This window comes from Trachurus trachurus, assembly GCF_905171665.1.
Source record: "Trachurus trachurus genome assembly, chromosome: 7".
Classification (NCBI taxonomy): domain Eukaryota; kingdom Metazoa; phylum Chordata; class Actinopteri; order Carangiformes; family Carangidae; genus Trachurus; species Trachurus trachurus.
The window spans coordinates 19,429,368-19,448,215 of NC_139901.1; the positions used below are offsets into that span (position 1 = coordinate 19,429,368).

An 18,848-nucleotide genomic window follows, 5' to 3' on the forward strand; every position below is an offset into this window, starting at 1 on the left:
CTTGGCCATCGCTGACATCCTCTGGCTCAGACAGACAGTTGTTACAGCAAGTGAGGTGGAATAAAGGTGTAGTCCATCCATCTGCTATGTTGCTGACAGCCCTCTGTTAAGACAAACCTAAAACACAATCCATAATTTTACATGGACTGAGCAATTTGCCCTCATGTCTAGCGTGACAGACGTGGTGCCAGCTGTGTTTACCAGGACACCGTGTGTTATGAACGTAATCACTTTACCAGCCCCTGCCTGCCTGTTATGGATGGCACTTGTCATTTACAGAGGAGAGCCCAGGGCCATCAGTCATCTGTGTGCTTGAGTAGCATGTGTGTGTGTGTGTGTGTGTGTGTGTGTGTGTGTGTGTGTGTGTGTGTGTGTGTGTGTGTGTGTGTGTGTGTGTGTGTGTGTGTGTGTTTGTTTGTGTGTGTGTGTGTGTGTGTGTGTGTGTGTGTGTGTGTGTGTGTGTGTGTTGGAGGGGTGGTGCTTGTGGGGCTTTTATCAGTCTATCTGTCCGTCTGTGGCTCCATGGAAGTGAGTAACATCTCCTTACGTATAATTATGACCAGAAAACAATAAAAATGCTACAAAACAAAAGTCTCTGTTTTGCAAAACTGTGATTGCATTGTGCAGGAAGTGACCAGTGCACAGCATGCAAACATGATGGTATCATGTGTAAAAGCTTTAACACTTTTGTATAATTTTGTTTACAACTTGTACCATTTGTAAATCCTTTTTTATTATTACCTATTCAAATCCTTGATATTTGAACATCTGATGTCATCTGCTTTAAGTGACCACTGTCTGCGTTAATGTTTACTTTAGCTCTGTCTGCAAGAGACGCACAACTGTGTTGATGTGTCAGGATCGATCAGTGGCTGACCCCTCATAAAATGAAAGCAATAACAGCTCTTTCTTGAAGGTAATGCGGCCAAGCGAAGCAGGTGAGTGCATGAATAATGTGTTTCATTGTCTCAGTCTCTCGTGAAAAAAGACAAAGTGGGGCACAAAAATGCCGGCAGGCATTCAGAACCAAGTTGGGGGGTTTTTTGTCCTTGAAATTACCTCATATTTGGTCCAGTCATATTATTGAGGCGATCTGTAACATGTAATCTGTGTTAAAATTGAGATATAATGAACATACACTGGGCGTCAGTGGTAAATTATATGAAAGGTGGAACCTAGTGACAATATTAGCAAATAAAGGACAAAGGACTGATCCTGCAGCCGCAGGAAACAACTGGGATAATTGCCATGGAAAAGAGCTCAGATCAATTTAACCAATAGTATTTCCGGCACTGCCATGGGAAATCTTCAACATAGTCTCTTGGGTATCTGTCATTGGTGAATAAAACATGCAAGTTCTTTTCCTTAAGTTTTGGTGCGGTCATTACTTCATCCATTAATGTGCAGAGTGGCTCTCTGAACAAATGGAGGAATGCACGTGGAGCAGGGAAATCACAAAACCCCAGTATCAAATATTCAAATTCGATCAGCAGGTGAATAATGGGGCCGTGAACTGCTTCATGGTTTCCAATTTCTGCCTCAGTCACTATGTTGCACATTTTGATCTCATGATTCCATAATTTCCCTTGACACAATTTTATGAGCAGGTGGAACAAAATGAAATAAGCAGCAGAGAGAGGTCACTTCTGGGCAAAGTCACTCTAATATCCAGGTGTGTTGGAAGCTCAATAGCAATATTGCCAGTTCTTGTTCACTTCACAGTAATGAGCTATAAAACCCTGTGTTACATCTCCATCAGCAGCCCAGACGTCCGGAAAATAAGACACCTCCATCATGGCCCCAACACAAAATATGGCCTACTGCTCTCCAGACTGTTATTGTGCCATAGGAACAAATATATTTTGGTGACTACAACTGTGCATTCCTGGGCATAATAACAAAGTTAGTTTGACAGCTCAGAGGCTGGACTGACAACTTATTGCTGTATGTATTTGTACAGACAAATGGATAAAGTTTAAACCCAAAACCAAGACACAAAAACAAAACAGTAAAATCAAGAAGCAAATTACCTTTAAGTCATTCAAATTACACAAAAATGTTAGTGTTTGCCAGTGCCCTCCAGAATGACAGGTGTTTTTCGATCTTATGTCCCCCATCAGTAGGTTGACAGCATTTATCTTTTCCTTTCAAAATTGTCTGGTTAAACATGGTTTGAGTTAAAGCTGCTGCTTTTTAAGACTGGGGGATCTCTGCCATGTTCTTGGAGTACCACTTCAGTGTCCTCAAACAATGTGGACATGATGTTTGTATGTTTTATGTATCTTGTATTTTTTTATGTATCTTGTGAAGCACTTTGTGAGTCCTCTCTGTGAGAAGTGTTATATGAATAAAATTTTACTTTACAGCAAAAGACAATGGACAATGGCTCCTGATGGTCAGGCTAGCATGTTTCACCGTAGCTGTCATCAATGAGACTGCTTCACTGTGGTTGTCCATTCATCTCTCCACTGTACACTCACTTTATTTTTGAATACTGGTACACTTCCCTCATTCTTCATGTTTCTGCTGGTTTTTCATGTTCCTGTTTCTTGTACCTAACTATCGATCTGATTCTCTCTATTTGGGTGTGGTGCTCTGTTTACTTCCCATGGTCGTTCCACCTGTGCTTGAGTCTAGACTTGTCCAGCTCCCTCAGATAAATTCCTTGGCCAGTCTGATTGTCTAGTGTGCTCTTATGTTTCACTCTCTATTACAGCAGCTCCCATGCCAATAACGTTATATACGGTATAGGTACACAGCTATGGTTATATGATCATCTTCCACTGATCTCAGTGTGCTGGCCTTAGCTTGCACCCAGCCAGCCAGAACTCCAGCAGACATTCCTAACTTGTTAATAAAACAACTTTCTAACTTAAATAAATGTTCGAATCAAACATCAGAATGGGAAAATAAAGTAATCTCATGTTCTTTGAGTGTGGCATGATTGTTCAAAATATGTGATCTAACCTTAACCCTGGAAACACATCCAGTGAGCTACAACTGTGAACACCTTATTGTGAGAAAACATTTCTTCTGCATATTTTGGAGAATTGCTAATGGTCTGTAAATTAAGGGTTCAGTGTATATTTTAGGGGTTTTCATCTGTCTGCTTTGCATCTCATTCACTCCGTTTTCACAAATTAGAATACCAAAGCAGGAGGATGCCTCAATGTAATACCACGGGACAATAATTCAAACTGAATGCAAAGATCAAACTGTGAGAGGTAACAGTAGTAACCCAAAGCTTTGGAAAGTTGGCAAAAGAGTAATAAAGGGATGGCAGAGAAAATAAATCTAGCATAGCGACCATCATTTCACTAGCAAGGACCACGCCACAACAATGTGCTATAAAACGAATGAAAGTGTTCAGTATGGATGAATTGATATTGTAGGCTACAGAGTGGTGAAGGATGTCATCTGTGCTGCTGGTCTGGGAGGATGAACTGGAGACCGGCGGAGGGAGACTCAGAGTGGGGGTTCCGTCTCGGTGTGGTTTCGTCCGAGCTGGATTCATGCCCCTAGATATTACCTTTGAGGAGACCTGGAAGGGGATACACTGGTTAAATAGGGATGAGGGAAGGGAGTGAGGATGGAGGGATGAGAGTGTGGACGATCTGAGAGAAGGACGTGGTTAGAAGGTGCCTCGATAAGGGGAAAAAGGGAGGGTGGGTCGAGAAATCTCGGAAGAAGGGGTTGACCAGGTATTTGTAGGCTTAACTAGTGATTAGAGGTGTGGTTCAGGCATGGCCCTGCTCCTGAAGTTAACCAGTTAGCTCCATATCTTGCCATAGCAGAAAAATAGATGCATTCAGCTCCCCTCTGCAGATGAATAATTCTGATATGACTGTGTTAAATAATAAATTGTCAAATTAAAAAAAGGAAAGAAAAAAAAAGCAATACCCTTTGGGCAAAGAAACAGACAAACTCACAATACAGAGTGCATCTGCCACATAACCTCTTCAGGACAGAAAACACATGTCTACAGATGAAAACACAAACATGAATGTCTGATTGCACCCGTTTCAGAAACTACAGCACAAATCACAGCCTGTATATCGTGTGATGAACAGGATGCTAATGTTTTTTTCTGTAGTAGTCTCACTGCCTCATGATGAGTAGAAAATGGGCAATGCTGTTACGAGACAGACCAAAACAATGCCTCCAATCTAAAAAAGAGACAGACTCGAGAGGCTGAACAGCATCAGAGGGTCTTATTTTCTCCCACAGACCTGCAAAGATGCATACTATTGTCACTGAGGGAAGATTAAAGGGGACACAAAACTTTTGACAAGGAGAAATCAGAAAAACACTTTTAGGAGCTCTTTGGAAAATGATGGGAAAGAAAAAATGTATTTGGCATCACCACAGTGCACAGTTTCCCATACCCACTGCAGTCTAATGCAAATAGACTCTCAAAGCATATCAACATCCGTGCCACTCTTAAAGAAACAGCCCTCAAATTAACATTTAGATGGAAGTGACACTTCTGGACCCTCCGAGTCAGAGATCAGGGGTGGGCGGAATAAAAAAACTGCATCCATCAAAGTCATTTTGCATGCCCCAAGGAGAGGTAGAAGAAGATTCTAGGTTGAATCCCCCTCAGACCCCTACCCCCCCCATTAGATTAGAGCCCATTAACTCAATTATTGACAGGTGTGCCACATGATCTAACGTCGAGAGGCCTGGATTCGTCGTCTAGATCTGCTTATTTTTGTCTTTGTGTCGCCACAAGCAACGGCAAACAGCGGGGACGGCCTCTGAGTGTGTGAGGGGCTGTTTTCCTGCTCACTGTGTTCACACATGCAAAATCCCCTTTGGACTTACTGGCTAGAGATTCCAAGCTGTCCATCCAAGCTCAGCCTGTACACAAATATAGCTGAATCTACACCCTGCAATTTGTCGCACGTCTTTGCAGTCTCACTCCCACATCTCACCCTCGCTCACTCTCTTTTCTTCTGTCTCCCCCTGGTCACTCATTCTTTCATAACGTCTCTCCCATATAAGGCCTGTGGCGTCACTGTCTCCTCTCAACTCCAGGGTGGAACTTACTTTATCTTGTCCCTCTCAGGCCATGAAAGCCTGCACAAATGGATGAGTGACAGCTCCATTGGAGAGAAAGGAGAGGAGTAGCGCTGTGACTGTATCCCTGTTGCTCTCCTTCACCAGATACACAACTATAGAGGAACAAATGTGTATTCTTATAACCTGACATGGACCATACAGCAAATTGAACTGTGAGACTGTTTTCAGTTAACTTGGCCTTCTTTAGAATTTCATTTTTCTTTTTTTTCCATATTTCTCTCTATATACATGTTCCATGGCAAGGCTATGTATTCAACTAAGTCAATCCAGTAAGTCAATATAGGTTAAGCAGGATAAATTATCAACGTTCATGTACATGAAACTTTTAAAACACGTAGCGATGGAACTAGAAAACAAATCGGAAAGGGACAGATATGAAAACCGACAACATTAATGAATTTTGATCAGCATTTTATCATCTGCAAAGGATGATTCAAATGCTTTCAACTGGCCAAATGACTGATAGTCACATTAAGACCTCAACGTGACGTAAATTTGTCATGCACACTGCATCATACGCATGTATCAAATGATCTCAGCATGAAGCTGAACTGTGTCTTTTTCCTTTTGTCTTCTCTCCTATCAGACCGTCTATGGCCACTGTGGACTACCTGCTGTTACTGAGCCAACCATGAAAGTCCTGCTGACCTGTCAGGACGATAGTGTCCAATCATCTTTAAAACTGTCTGCAGCTCTGAGGGGAGCTCATACATTGTGGGAACGCAATCGTTTTCATTGTGAATCAAGTGCATGAATGTGAATGAATGACATACAAATGTAATACGGCAGAGGGTACGTGTGATATTGTTCAGCAGTCCACAGGGCGTGTACCTGTGATGTACAAGGAGGACATCCATCAAGCCCTGCAGCACATCCAGTTCAACATCCATTTGCTTTTCAGTTGGATGAGACGCTTCCTCTGCCCTGGCATGTTGTGGATAAACAGCCCCTGGCACTCTTTCTGTGCCCTATGTTAGTCAAAAAACAGGGTTGCTTTGATTACCAAGGGAGACTAGAAAAAAAACACTCATCAATAATGTAAAAATGCAATTAATGACTTCCCCACTTGTGTCAGATCTCCCATTCTGAACCCCTGCACTGCAGCACACACCTCACTTCACCCCCACGCTACTACATACAGAAACAGGACAAATATGGAAATGAGAAGTCATTACTAAATCACAGCAGCATTAACCTTTTGTGAAATGCACCATTTGGAGTTTTGCCTAGTGCTTTGTTGTTGGTGTCATACCCTCTTCTGTCAGGCGTAAGTCTCCAGAGGCCACAGCAATCTGCAGCAGCTCCTCCAGCCTGGTTCACAGTTATGAACTCCAACTTTGCTTTGCTGAAATATTCATGCTTGTTTGCATTCTCCATGCGTGCTTAAAACATCACCATAAGTGTAATTGCTTGTGTAATTGCAAGAAAAAATGATAGGTTAGGTATGAGCACTAAATTTGAATAGTTTTCAGCTCTTGCTGATGCAGTGAAACCGTTTTTAATTATACATTCAGACATACAGGAATAGGCTAACTAAATGTTATTTCCCAATCTATGTTTTTTTTAGGAAATGATCACTTTACTACAAAACCAGATTAAACTAAATCATGCAGCACTGTTGTTTTAACAGTATTACACCATTGGCGCTGATTCAAATGACAAGACAGACATTTTATCTCACCACCTGTCAGAGCAGTTTAACAGAGGACAGGAGCCATGGGAACAATTTCAAGTGACCCTCACAATCATGTGTTACTCATTGTGTCAATACTGGTATGAAGATGTGTCTGTCCAAATAGCACTTCTGGATTTTTGTCATGACAACTCAGCATGTGTGTGTCTGCTCAGTGGCCGTACTGATAATGCCTGCTTGATTCAAGGTCTTAGCTAAGGAAAATTGTTAAAGTAAACTCTTTTATTTTGAATGCAACAAAACACAACACAGTAAACCACTGCTTTTAAACAGTATCAAATTTTCAAAACTACATTTAAATTAAAATAAACCCACATAGCATGTTGAAAATTTAAATTGCTCTCCCATTAACTAACTAAAAGCTGTTCAGGTGTTGGTGAATGTTTTTTTTCTTTGTTTGTGTATCATTCTGTGCGTGAATGAGGGCTGTCAATTGCAACCACACAGCTGTGTAGCCTGTCTAGCCACATTCATCACCATATTCTATTATGACATCCAGAGGCAGTTGCTATCTATATAATTACTTCCTAAAAGATTAGAATCTTGTCAGTGACCATGTCAACATGGTCAGTGGAGAGGAAAAGGCACATGTGAGCCTGATGGTAAAGAGATGGAGAAATGAGTCTCTGAACACATTGAAGTTCAAATCATAAACTACAAATAAAAATGTGGTGTGTTTAATTGTCCCATTTTTAGACAAAGCCTGGGGCCTGATCTTTTAGAGATTTCCCAAATATGTTCAGGGATGTGCTCGAACTTTTGTCCTCGTGACGTTGCCTTGATGTTTCTTTTTTTTCCTTTTTTTATGATGGTGTGTGTGCGTGCGTGTTTAGTAGGGGGGCAAAGCTCTCAGCAGCAGCATCATGACCACCAATGAGTAGCAGCGTCGCCCTCAGCACAACGTGATATAAGACCTGTTACCCCACCTACGCTCCAGTTGCTGATTGGCGTTACGCAGGTATCCAGTTATTATTTATTACCCCAAAGCCTGGACGTCTCATTTATCCTCACCGGGTCTCACTGCAGGATCTATCCGTCCCCACCACTCCGCACCAGGGCGCACGCAGCTGATCTCTTTTACCGAATAATCCGCAACAGCAAACAGGTAAAGAGTTTAAAACAGCTCATTTAATTGCTTTAAGTGTAATGTTTATGTGTATGTTATATTTCTTCCACTCTTTTATGAAGGTTTGACGTGGATTTTTGGAGAGATTGAGTGAAATTATTGGCGTCATGGTTTAGTTTCTTTGCTGGATGTACAAGATGATTCAACAATAACTTACTGAATATTATAAAAACTAGTTTTATTACCGATATCCCTGAAAACCTTTAAGTGCGCGCTTTTACGCAACAATTACGCATCGATTTACGCGCAACAGGTGCTAAATGCTCCTTGATAATAATGTGATTTTTAACGATGTGTTTGCGTATGAAGAATTAACTTGACAGTAATAATAATTGTGAATATCCTTGCACAGGTACGGCTGAGAAAATGAGGAGAGGTTTGCTACTGGTCACTCTGCTCTTCATCATGAAACTTCGGTACAGCCAGTGCAGATGCGAGGAACCGGGATCGCGCAGATCATCCTCAGATGTACGTTTCTCGGGATGCTGACCAAAACAGTTATAGGCTACTCTCGTCATACAAACTGATGTTTTTCTGTGCTTCTGCAGCAGTCCGTGGACGTGGACACCGTCAAGCGGAATATTCTGAAGAGGTACAGTGATTTGGACTATGACAGCTTTGTGGGTCTGATGGGCAGAAGAAACGCCGGTGAGTCTCCTTTTCGAGTGACGAGTGATTGCGGTCATGTGTTTATAGAAATAATCTATAAAGAGATTAATTATAAGAACTAGAAAAAACATATTGCAAGATGGTCTTATCGCTGGGCTCATTTGTTAAGGATTTATCCTATCTTTTCAGATGCAAACACTGTACAGTCACCTCAAAAAAGTAAGACTTTTGCCATCTACTGATGATATAATGAAACTTTTTTTGTCATCGTTGTAGTGACACATCATTTTTTTTCTCATTCTTCTTATTAGGGGAAATGCATGACATTTTCGTTGGCCTTATGGGAAGGAGAAACTCAGAGCCTGGTGAGTGTGACAGTTACGTTAAAGGGATAGTTCAACATTTTGGCAAATTGGCCCATTGCCATAATTGCTATAGTCATAGCAGTAGGTTCGTTACCTTTAATTGTAGGTGTAAGCTATTTTTAGTACAGCGGAGCGCAGCAGCAGGCTGCTCAGAGCTACGCTATGGAGGCTAAGGGAATTTCTTGGTTTCCCTCATCAAACTCATCAAATACAAAATCCCAAAACTCCACAGCGCTTTTGTAGACAAGTTGTGAGCTGCACAATCACCACGCTATGAGATAATGACGGAACGATACGAAACGGAGCCGTTTTCGAGGTAAATTCATACAAAACCGCTGATGCGCGTTGCGTTCAGGGACAGTTTTTCAGCAAGCAGTCTCCGTATTTACCCTGTATTTACCTCGAAAACGGCTCCGTTTCGTATCGTTCCGTCATTATCTCATAGCGTGGTGGTTGTGCAGGTCACAACTTGTCTACAAAAGCGCTGTGGAGTTTTGGGATGTTGAATTTGATGAGTTTAATGAGGGAAACCAAGAAATTCCATTAGCCTCCATAGCGTAGCTCTGAGCAGCCAGCTGCTGCGCTCCGCCGTACTGAAAATAGCTTACACCTACAATTAAAGGTAATGAACCTACTGCTATGACTATAGCGATTATGGCAATGGGCCAATTTGCCAAAATGTTGAACTATCCCTTTAAGTCAAAAATCCACAAAAGTCTTGTTGGCTGATACTTGTGTTTAGAATAGGATTTCTATGTTTTCTCTGGTGCTCATATTATAGACAGTATACCTTTGTGGCTCTGAATTGCATTGTCTGCTCTCACAGATAATGGCCCCTGGAGGAGAGAGTATCCAGAGAGAAGGGGCATTTTTCTCAACAAGTGCAGGCTGAGGTTAGTGTCTATTTTCTTCTTCCACTCAGTAGATGGAACATCACAAAGTGTCCTACACTTGAAAAAAAGAAGTTAACACTTAACTGGCTGGTAGAGATGAATCCATACTGGAAAAGATTTCAGCTGTTCAACGTTTAATGACTTTTTCCTTTGTCCTTTGTTTTATACAGGGAAAAAAATCCAAAACATAAAAGGCAATAAGTCACTGCTGGTTTTACTGTGCACTTTATAATCCATCTTTACATATTTTACCAATTATGTGGGTTATGTGTTTGCTGCAGGTTTCTTCAGGGGCTGTAGACCGCGACAACTCTCATCTGGCTAGACTGACAGATCACAGAAAACACCAACAATGAACGAAATGTCTGATGAAATGATTAAATCATGAATCACAATGTAAAACTGCCGGCTGGCTTATGAAAGTGACCATAAACTACACAGATTGTATTTGTTTTACCTGAAGACAAAACACAAGTAGAAGTGAAAGGTGATTGTTTCTTTATCATGTTATTCTGTTTCTTCAAAGCTCAAAATAAACATAATTTTTATACATAATTTATTCATGTAAAACATCCGTGCATTTTCCTGCAGCTGTTTGTGAGTAATTCCTCAAGCCTGCCTCCAGTGTACACATGTCATGTGTCATGTTCAAACACAAGAAGATTTTGTTGGACCTCTGTATGACAGTGTTCATCAGAGGCTCCAGTGATTTCAAACAGAAGCACAGGGGGTTTCAAGTGCACACTTCAACATTAAAGCATCTTTCACTGGTAAAAAAAAAAAAAAAAAGAAAAAAGAAAGAAAGGATTTTTCACATCACAGTGACTGAAATCAACTCATCACTGTTGACTGGATTTGCAGAGGATTCAAAACAGAAATTAAAAGGCAACATGCAAACAAAGGGGATTTAAAATTGATTTTTGCATGTTGCTTCAAGACAAAAGAATAAATAATTAAAATTGTAAAATAGCAACACTAGATTTAACATAAAAAATATATAACAAAAAGAAAATCAAAGTGGCCAAAAGAAGAGAGGGTATGTACTTTGAAGTTGTTCTCAATTTTCCATTTCCAATTTTGACAATACTGAGGTGGAAATGAATAAAAGAAGAAAAAAAAACTAATTTCATGCATCTGTCACTGGATATTTGGCTCAGATCAGGTACCTGTAAAACACATTAAAATTATATTCCACACATCTCCTCTTGCATCAGTGGCTGTGTAATGTCATGAGTTTACACATTCTGATACTGATATTTAATTTAAGATCAATTGAGTGTTTCTTGATTAAATATAGTTGAACCATTTAGAGCGCCCTCTGGATCACACTGTGCACACAGTGTTATACTGGCCGTGGTATACAGTACTGTGTCAGTAAGAGTAAGCCAAAGCAGTGTCCAGCTATTATGTCTCTTTCACTGAGTGAAAGTGTTTCTGATTTAGATTCATTAAAAACACGTGTCCCCATCTAAAACGCAGAATCAGTATCGTCTGTCACTGCAGTCCTGTTCTCATTGAGTCGTGACTTCGGGTTGTCTCTCTCCATTCTCTGTCTCCACTTTGGTTTGGTTGCTACCAAGTGAGAGGGCTGCAGTCGTGCGACTCCTTCGATCCGTCACCTCTTGAACTCCTCTAAATCCTTCTGTCATGGTGGTCTGCCTGAGAGCAGTGAGGCTAAGATCCTTACGCAGGGATGGACGGTAGCGAGGCCGGTAGCCGTATGCTCTCAAGTGGTAGGTGTAATACTCCAGTGTGTACATTAGTTCTGGTTCCACATAATGGAACGAGACTGCCAGGTCCGAGCAGCACTGTGGACCCTGGGGAAGAATAATACACAGATCACACATCCAAGCAGACACACACCTAAGCACATCCACACACAAATAAAAAAAAATAGATTGCAAAAATATATAATTATAATAATTTTGGGATCAATATCAGGAGACATAAACAAACGAATGTATTTGTCATGAAAGAATGGCAGCCCCCATAATTGTTGAGAATAAAAGCGCCAAGTAATTTGAAAATATCTAAAGGGGCTTTATTCTTGTATGAAAAAGGTACAAAAAGTTTGATTGTTGTTGATGTATTGTGTTTTTAATTTTGTTTTATTTTTTTGGCGGGCTAGATTATTTCCCAATTTGTCCAGGACTATTTTCTGTTGTCGATTGGGAAATTTCAACAGCTAGACAGAGTTTTAAAGGTCCAGTGTGTAATGTGGAGGTAAAACCGTGATATCTAGCGTTCAGATTCTAGTTTGCAGAACATGAAGTATCACCTGCCTTGTGCTTTTTATAAACTGTCATTTGCTGACAGGTCTGAAAGCACAAATTTCCATTTCCACAGTGACAACAAAAACATAACTCTAATATTAAAAAATAAATTTGTTTTCTTGTTTCCCCTTCAAAGACAAGGGACAAAGCAGCTCCATACAGTGGCAGGCGTTGTCTGACAGGATCAGTAATGGCCCTGTCTCATTATAATTGCAAAGTACAATAAATTAGTTGCATCATCAGCGACAAATTGACCAATTTTCCTTTTGTTGACAGGATATTGTCTCTACTGCATTCATCTACTTTAAAATGAACTCATTTCTCTTTCAATTCACTATGCAGAGGTCAGATACAGAATTAAAATGTGCCAGATAATTAAATATTCATTTATCTAGCTATTATCCCTCTGATGAGTGATTTATGTCAATGTGTACATTTTGTTTACTGTCAAAGTAAAATAAGCAGTATGTTGTGTAACACTCATTTCCTACAGTATATTTCAAATTTAAGGAATAACTCCCTCACCCTAAGTGTAGACTAATGATATTAAAGGATTTTCAACTTACCAGTTCACTCGGTGGCATTTCTTTCTAGCCTGACTTGCCCCTTTCTAATAAGACTAATCCACACCACAAGATGTCTGTCTTATCGAGGAGCCATTATATAAATAGTCCACTCGTAGGTGGTTTTTAGAGTTTCATCTTTGTTGGTCAGCTCACAGTCAAGATATAGATTAGAAATATGGAGCAGGAGTCAAACTGGAAATGCTTACATGACAAGCCCATCTTTAAGCACTAGTTATGATATGCTTTCACAATTTCATTCCAACTCATACTGTACTGCATACAGAAGTGAGTACTTACCTCAACAATTGGGTAGTAACAATAGCTCCAGTACCAGAAGCTTTTGGAGAACTTGCTAGTCAGGTGGTGCTCCGGCACAAATGGATGGAAAGTTTCTCGATGCAACGTATCTCTGGAGTCCCCAGCCAAAACGCCCATCTTCTCCAAACACTGCCCCAGCGCTAGGTCTTCTACAGGGGTGGTGTGTGTGCAGACTTTGGTCCGAAAACCTTCCACAAATCTCTTAAGGGCCTCTTTGCTAAGTACGTAGCCTGCCCCTCCGCTCATGTAACCTTGCTTGGTGTAAGGTTTGAAGCGTTTACCAAAATAGATGGGTTCTTCTGGGGTGTGGTTGGACAAAATCCAGCGTAGGTTGTCCACCACTACATAGGTGTCATCGTCTGCTTTTAAGAACCAGTCTGCCTCATTCACATGGTGCTCGTACACATAATGGAAGGCTTTGATGGTCTTCCAGTAGAGCTGGTCGCGGCCCTCCTTGGTGCCCAGCCCTATGGTGGGGAAGTCTGGGTCCTCCACAGAGCTCATGAACACCACCACGTTGCAGTGGCGACTCCAGGTGGCCCTGACATGGCGGGCTCTGCTCTGCAGGTTATACGGCCCTGTCATCACCCAACACAGAACACGTACCTTCTGGTACAACGCATCTGCCATCCGGTTGTCTGCATCTAGAATGACACAGCAAACAGCACAATACAGAGAAATGTTAAGTAGCATGCAGTGGAGCTTTTCCATGTGTGCTTCTACCAGTAAACACTAAATTATACTTCTCTAGGTTACACGTAGGCAAGAGTGCAGATAGATTTGAGCAACTTTCTCTTTTATGTGTTCGTAGTAACTCAAAAATTTCTTTTCACCTTTGTTTTGAATCTGAGTCCGAGTGATTGTTGAATTAACCAATCAGCTTGCTTAATGCGGAGGTGAACACAACACATTGTTGAGATTTTGGTTGTGTGAATGACGGCATCTCTGCGAGAGTCTGGGAGAGTCACTGGTAGTGGGTAGTCACTCTACCATGACAACCCACAAAACACTTCTCTTCGCTTCGTCTGATGATTATTGTGCATCTGAAAAGTGTAATTCTGCCAGTAAACCGAACCACCTCGGCTCTTCAGAACATGAGCATGACTTCTCCTCTTTCCAATCACTTTACTCCACAATCTTCTTGTGATTTATCCCTTTCACTACACTTTTTGAACTTTATATGAGTACAATCAAACCTTTTATGCAATCACTACAAATGACCCCTACAGCTCAGGCAACCTTGAACAACTTTCCTAGTCTAAATGGCTTGGCGGATTAACAAGATGTTAGCTTTTTTTTACCAATGGGAAAGGGATAATATTGTAGCGATGTTCAGAGCAACCTCAGTTTCCTTAAGTAGTGAAGTAGCCGTTCTTAGAGCAAAGAATTCCTAAGTATTCTGTAATTTCCATTACAATGGCAACACATTGAAAGGTATACAGGCGAGACCATCACTTCAGCTGTCACTGCTTAAAGTCCCTGATAAAGATACTATACTACACCATAAGCATATGTACTTTATTGTGAACCGTGTAGTAAACCAGTGTCATCCCACTGATTGACAGCTAAAATGATCTTATTGTTTCGTAGCCTCTGTGTACATGTTCTTCTTCGACGAAAGCTGCTGTAAAACCATCCATCCCTATAATATACACACCATCTGTGTTTATAACATGAGTGTATTCTGGACAACTATCCATCAGTTATTCGCAACACAATTAGTCACTGAACCACAGCTGAGATTTAAGCAAATTATCCTGTATTATATTTACAAAAACACAAGATGGATCCTATTGCACAGCTACAGATTTTGCACAGTTAAACACAGTGACAAAATAGGTTTTTATTTTACTGGAATATAGCCTAAATATCCCAGGTTCAGCTAACATACCAATTCTAATTACCATTAATATTTAATGAAATAAACATGTAACATTTACATTAAATATAAATGTAGTTATGCCATGTCACACATATATTTTTCATACAGTAATGTATGTAGCACCTGCATGTTGAGGGTGGAGCAGGTTGATGAGAGCAGCTCCCTCTTTTCTCCAGCTGGTTGGTCCCACAGGTGTAGCTTTCTCCTGGGCCTCTGACAGAGGGGGGTAGCTCCTCTCAAACCACACCTGGCGCAAGAAGAAGTAGATGGTGCAGGCCCCCACCAAGAAGCCCAGGGAGAAGGCCCATCTGGAGCCGGGGCCCTTCATACTAACACCCTCTCCAGCACTGTGGTGTCAGAGCTACAGCATGTCTATACAGAGCCACAACACACTGATGTAGTCAAACCTGAAATGTGTTACCACCCCCTTGCAAAATTTAGTTGTTTAAGCAGAATGTTCAAATAGTGTTATGTAGTCATGACAGTTTTTAAAAACTGATTGAAAGGATAGTGATATCTGCATGACAGTACACGTTTTTGTTTGTTTGTTTTTTAAATATGTACATTAAAAATGTAACAGTGTATGTATGTGATTTCAGTGCTCTCTGTTAACTTTCTGTCAGACTGCAAGCCCAGCCCTCTGGGGCCCAATCTCCCCTTAACACAAGTAGGCTACTTCATACAAACTAAACTTTTGACACAGAATATTTAGACATGGGGGGGGGGGACATCCGAAAAAACTTGTCTCATCAAGCTGGCATCAACATGTCTAGACTTGATGGTTACTGGAGTAAATAAAGGAATCAGTGTTCCTGTTAATCAAATCACTTTCTCTTGAAAGCAGGACTTACTGTGAATGAGAAAACGTGCTCCAGTTAAATGGTGCTGTCCCACTGGTCACTGTCTGCGGAGAAGCTCCTGGATTTGCCTGGATGACATCATTACTCATGCGTCCTCATTGTGCTTTAGCTGAAAACACTGATACAAATAAATAAAACACATTTATACAAAGCTGTGATATCCCACGTGCACTTTCTCAGTTAAAGCCTTTACAGCAGGCTGCATGGACTTCACTTGACAGAGTCAATATATCGCTGCTGACTGTGTTCAGCTGAGTGTGTAGCCTCACGGTGGAGGTTAAAGACCTCAACTTGGACACATGTGTTAACCATTAACGTGACCTCGGTTGTTATGGCGACATATAGGCTACTCTTTTTGCTCGTGCCGCTCCCTTTCATTATTCTGGCGATGAAGAACAACAGACGACGGGTCCAGTTAGGCTACCCTGTTGTAGGTATTACCGTTTATACCAAAACACATGACACAGACTGCTATAGGAGCGATATAAGGCCATGTGAAATGCAAATGTGCGTCTTCGCCATGTTGTTTCAATACAAAATCACAGCTGTTTGTATTTTGAGTCCTCTCAAACATCCGCTACATTTGTCTTCACATGTGTATCGTTTACCTTAGCTGGGAGACGAGTCATTGTGGGCTCGACATGCTTGCAACTCCTGAGGCAGCGAGAAAAAAAAAAATCCCTTTCAGAAAACGGCACGCGCACGTGCAGCTGCCAGTCATGTCGTCACAAGCTGTTCATATTCAGACGAAGTATTGTTTCTGCTTGACGTCGTCTGTATTGAATCGCCAAAACAGATGATTAGTAAGTGGAGAGCCACAGCAGTCTTACATTCTTCAGCATCACGGGCTAAGCTTTGGAAATGCGGGTCTCTCATTGGCTGACAGGCGGTGACGTAGGGTGAATTAGCCTTATGTGGGACATTGTGGCTTAAACGGCTATAGTTCTTCCTCTAGCAAAAAAAAAAAGGTTAATGTAAATGTGGGCCCACACAAGCTGTGATATTGCATGATCAAAATCACAAGACATGTGATGTTCAAATGTTCAATGATAGATTTGGCTGGGGCAGCCTTCAAAAAGGAGGCACCCTGTGTGAAGACCACCAAAATGCTACATAGGGTTTGGGCAAAGTTAATATTAAGGCCATAATTTCTTTCCTTTTTTTTTCTTACTTTTTAAAAAAAAACATTATTGCTAATTTGTTGTCAAAATGTGTTCATAATATGTTGATGCATCGTACATCTTAACATGGTGTAACAATCTCAGTATTTTGAATTTTAATCAAAATTTCTACTGTCCCACTTTAGGGAACATGCCTTCCTAAAGCGGGACAGGTGGTTTGCCTAATGTGGGACAGTGCTTTTTTTCAGGTAAAACTGTGTAGTTGAAGAGGTTGAACAACAACAATGATTGTTTACATGTTTTTTTTGTTATAGGCTAATGCATTATCTTTTGATATTTTACAACTGCAGCAGGACCACCGCTCAACCTGGATAAGTCTTGTTAAGGTGCTGGAAACATCAGAGTCCAAAAGGAATCAGGCATCAGAGATCTTTTTTTTTGGAAATCAAAAGTGGGGTCAGCTCTCAGTTTTCTATAAGAAAAGTTCATCATTCAGTTGCAGGCCTCTTCTTTATAGTCTGACATGTTCTGGATGACTATAGCGCCCCAACCCCAGGTCTCTCATCGGCTGACAGGCGGTGACGTAGCCTAATAATGCTAGATGCATATGGTTAGTGAAATGAGCTACTGTAGGAGAGGAGGACAGGTACAACTGTTGCTCTATCAATCTTCGCCACAAGGTGTCACCACAACAAAGTCTATAAATATTCACATCATCAACAGCTGCAACTGTAAAAACAACAACAATATACAGGATGAACAAAAATATAAATGCAACACTTTTGCTCTAATTTTTCATGAGCTGAACTCAAAGACCTGAAACTTTTTCTATGTATACAAAAGGTCTATTTCTCTCAAATAAATATTGTTCACAAATCTGGCTAAATCTGTGTTAGTGAGCACTTCTCCTTTGCCAAGATAATCCATCCACCTCACAGGTGTGGCATATGCTGATTAGACAGCATAAATATTGCACAGGTGTGCATTAGGCTGGCCACAATAAAAAGCCACTCTAAAATGTGCAGTTTTATCACACAGCAAAATGCCACAGATGTCACAAGTTTTGAGGGAGCATGCAATTGGCATGCTGACTGCGATGTCCACCAGAGCCGTTGCCCGTGAATTGAATGTTAATTTCTCTACCATAGGCCATCTCCAAAGGCGTTTCAGAGAATTTGGCAGTACATCCAACTGGCCTCACAACTGCAGACCATGTGTAACCACACAGGACGGGTGAGTGGTGTGCTGATGTCAATGCTGTGGGTCGAGTGGCCCATGGTGGCGGTGGGGTTATGGTATGGGCAGGCGTATGTTATGGACAACAAACACAGGTGCATTTTATTGATGGCAATTTGAATGCACATAGATACTGTGCAGCATGAGGTGCAAGGATCTGTACACAATTCATGGAAGCTGAAAATATGCCAGTTTTGCATGGCCAGCATACTCACCGGACATGTCACCCACATTGAGCATCTTTGGGATGCTCTTGATTGGCGTATACGACAGCGCGTTCCTGTTCCTGCCAATATTCAGCAACTTCGCACAGCCATTGAAGAGGAATGGACTGACACGCCACAGGCCACAATCAACAACCTGATCAACTCTATGCAAAGCCAGGAGATGTATTGCACTGCGTAAAACTGCACATTTTAGAGTGGCCTTTTATTGTGGCCAGCCTATGCACATGTGTGCAGTATGCTGTCTCATCAGCATCTTGATATACCACACCTGTGAGTCAAAGGATATGCACACCTACATAGAGACAGGAATAATACTTATTAGGATGTCAGTGACTCGATAATAAAGAATAATTGGCTGAATGATAATAACATTATTATTATTATTATTATTATTATTATTATTATTATTATTATTATTATTATTATTATTATTATTATTATTATTATTATTATTATTATTATTATTATTATACATAAATAATTTGGCAGTATGACAGAATAAGACAGGAATAGATTCACACGGGTTGTGGTTGAAGCAGGCTTATGAAACCACACAAAACTGAAGAGCCTTGTGTAGCATGCAAAACTATGAAAATG

The 18,848-nt window shown here is 40.9% G+C and overlaps 2 protein-coding genes across 5 annotated transcripts; one reads left to right on the forward strand and one right to left on the reverse strand.

Moving 5' to 3' along the window:
• Positions 1–7,617: 7,617 nt before the first annotated feature.
• On the forward strand, positions 7,618–10,327 carry tac3a (tachykinin precursor 3a). Of its 2 annotated transcripts, none has more exons than XM_083975762.1 (7): positions 7,618–7,880; positions 8,254–8,369; positions 8,450–8,549; positions 8,700–8,729; positions 8,822–8,875; positions 9,702–9,768; positions 10,050–10,327. In XM_083975762.1, exons 2-7 carry the CDS (start codon positions 8,268–8,270, stop codon positions 10,066–10,068), a joined length of 372 nt encoding a protein of 123 aa, XP_083831888.1. In that variant the 5' UTR covers positions 7,618–7,880; positions 8,254–8,267; the 3' UTR covers positions 10,069–10,327. The 2 variants fall into 2 exon arrangements, with proteins under 2 accessions (XP_083831888.1, XP_083831889.1); XM_083975763.1 differs by having other exon boundaries at positions 8,453–8,549.
• A 148-nt stretch (positions 10,328–10,475) lies between these two features.
• On the reverse strand, positions 10,476–16,476 carry c1galt1la (core 1 synthase, glycoprotein-N-acetylgalactosamine 3-beta-galactosyltransferase 1, like a). Of its 3 annotated transcripts, XM_083975760.1 has the most exons (5): positions 16,276–16,476; positions 15,659–15,785; positions 14,931–15,154; positions 12,905–13,569; positions 10,476–11,585 (listed from the first exon to the last, which is right to left on the reverse strand). In XM_083975760.1, exons 2-5 carry the CDS (start codon positions 15,754–15,756, stop codon positions 11,280–11,282), a joined length of 1,293 nt encoding a protein of 430 aa, XP_083831886.1. In that variant the 5' UTR covers positions 15,757–15,785; positions 16,276–16,476; the 3' UTR covers positions 10,476–11,279. The 3 variants fall into 3 exon arrangements, with proteins under 3 accessions (XP_083831886.1, XP_083831885.1, XP_083831887.1); XM_083975759.1 differs by lacking the exon at positions 16,276–16,476 and having other exon boundaries at positions 15,659–15,898; XM_083975761.1 differs by lacking the exon at positions 16,276–16,476 and having other exon boundaries at positions 14,931–15,179; positions 15,659–15,797.
• Positions 16,477–18,848: the final 2,372 nt, after the last annotated feature.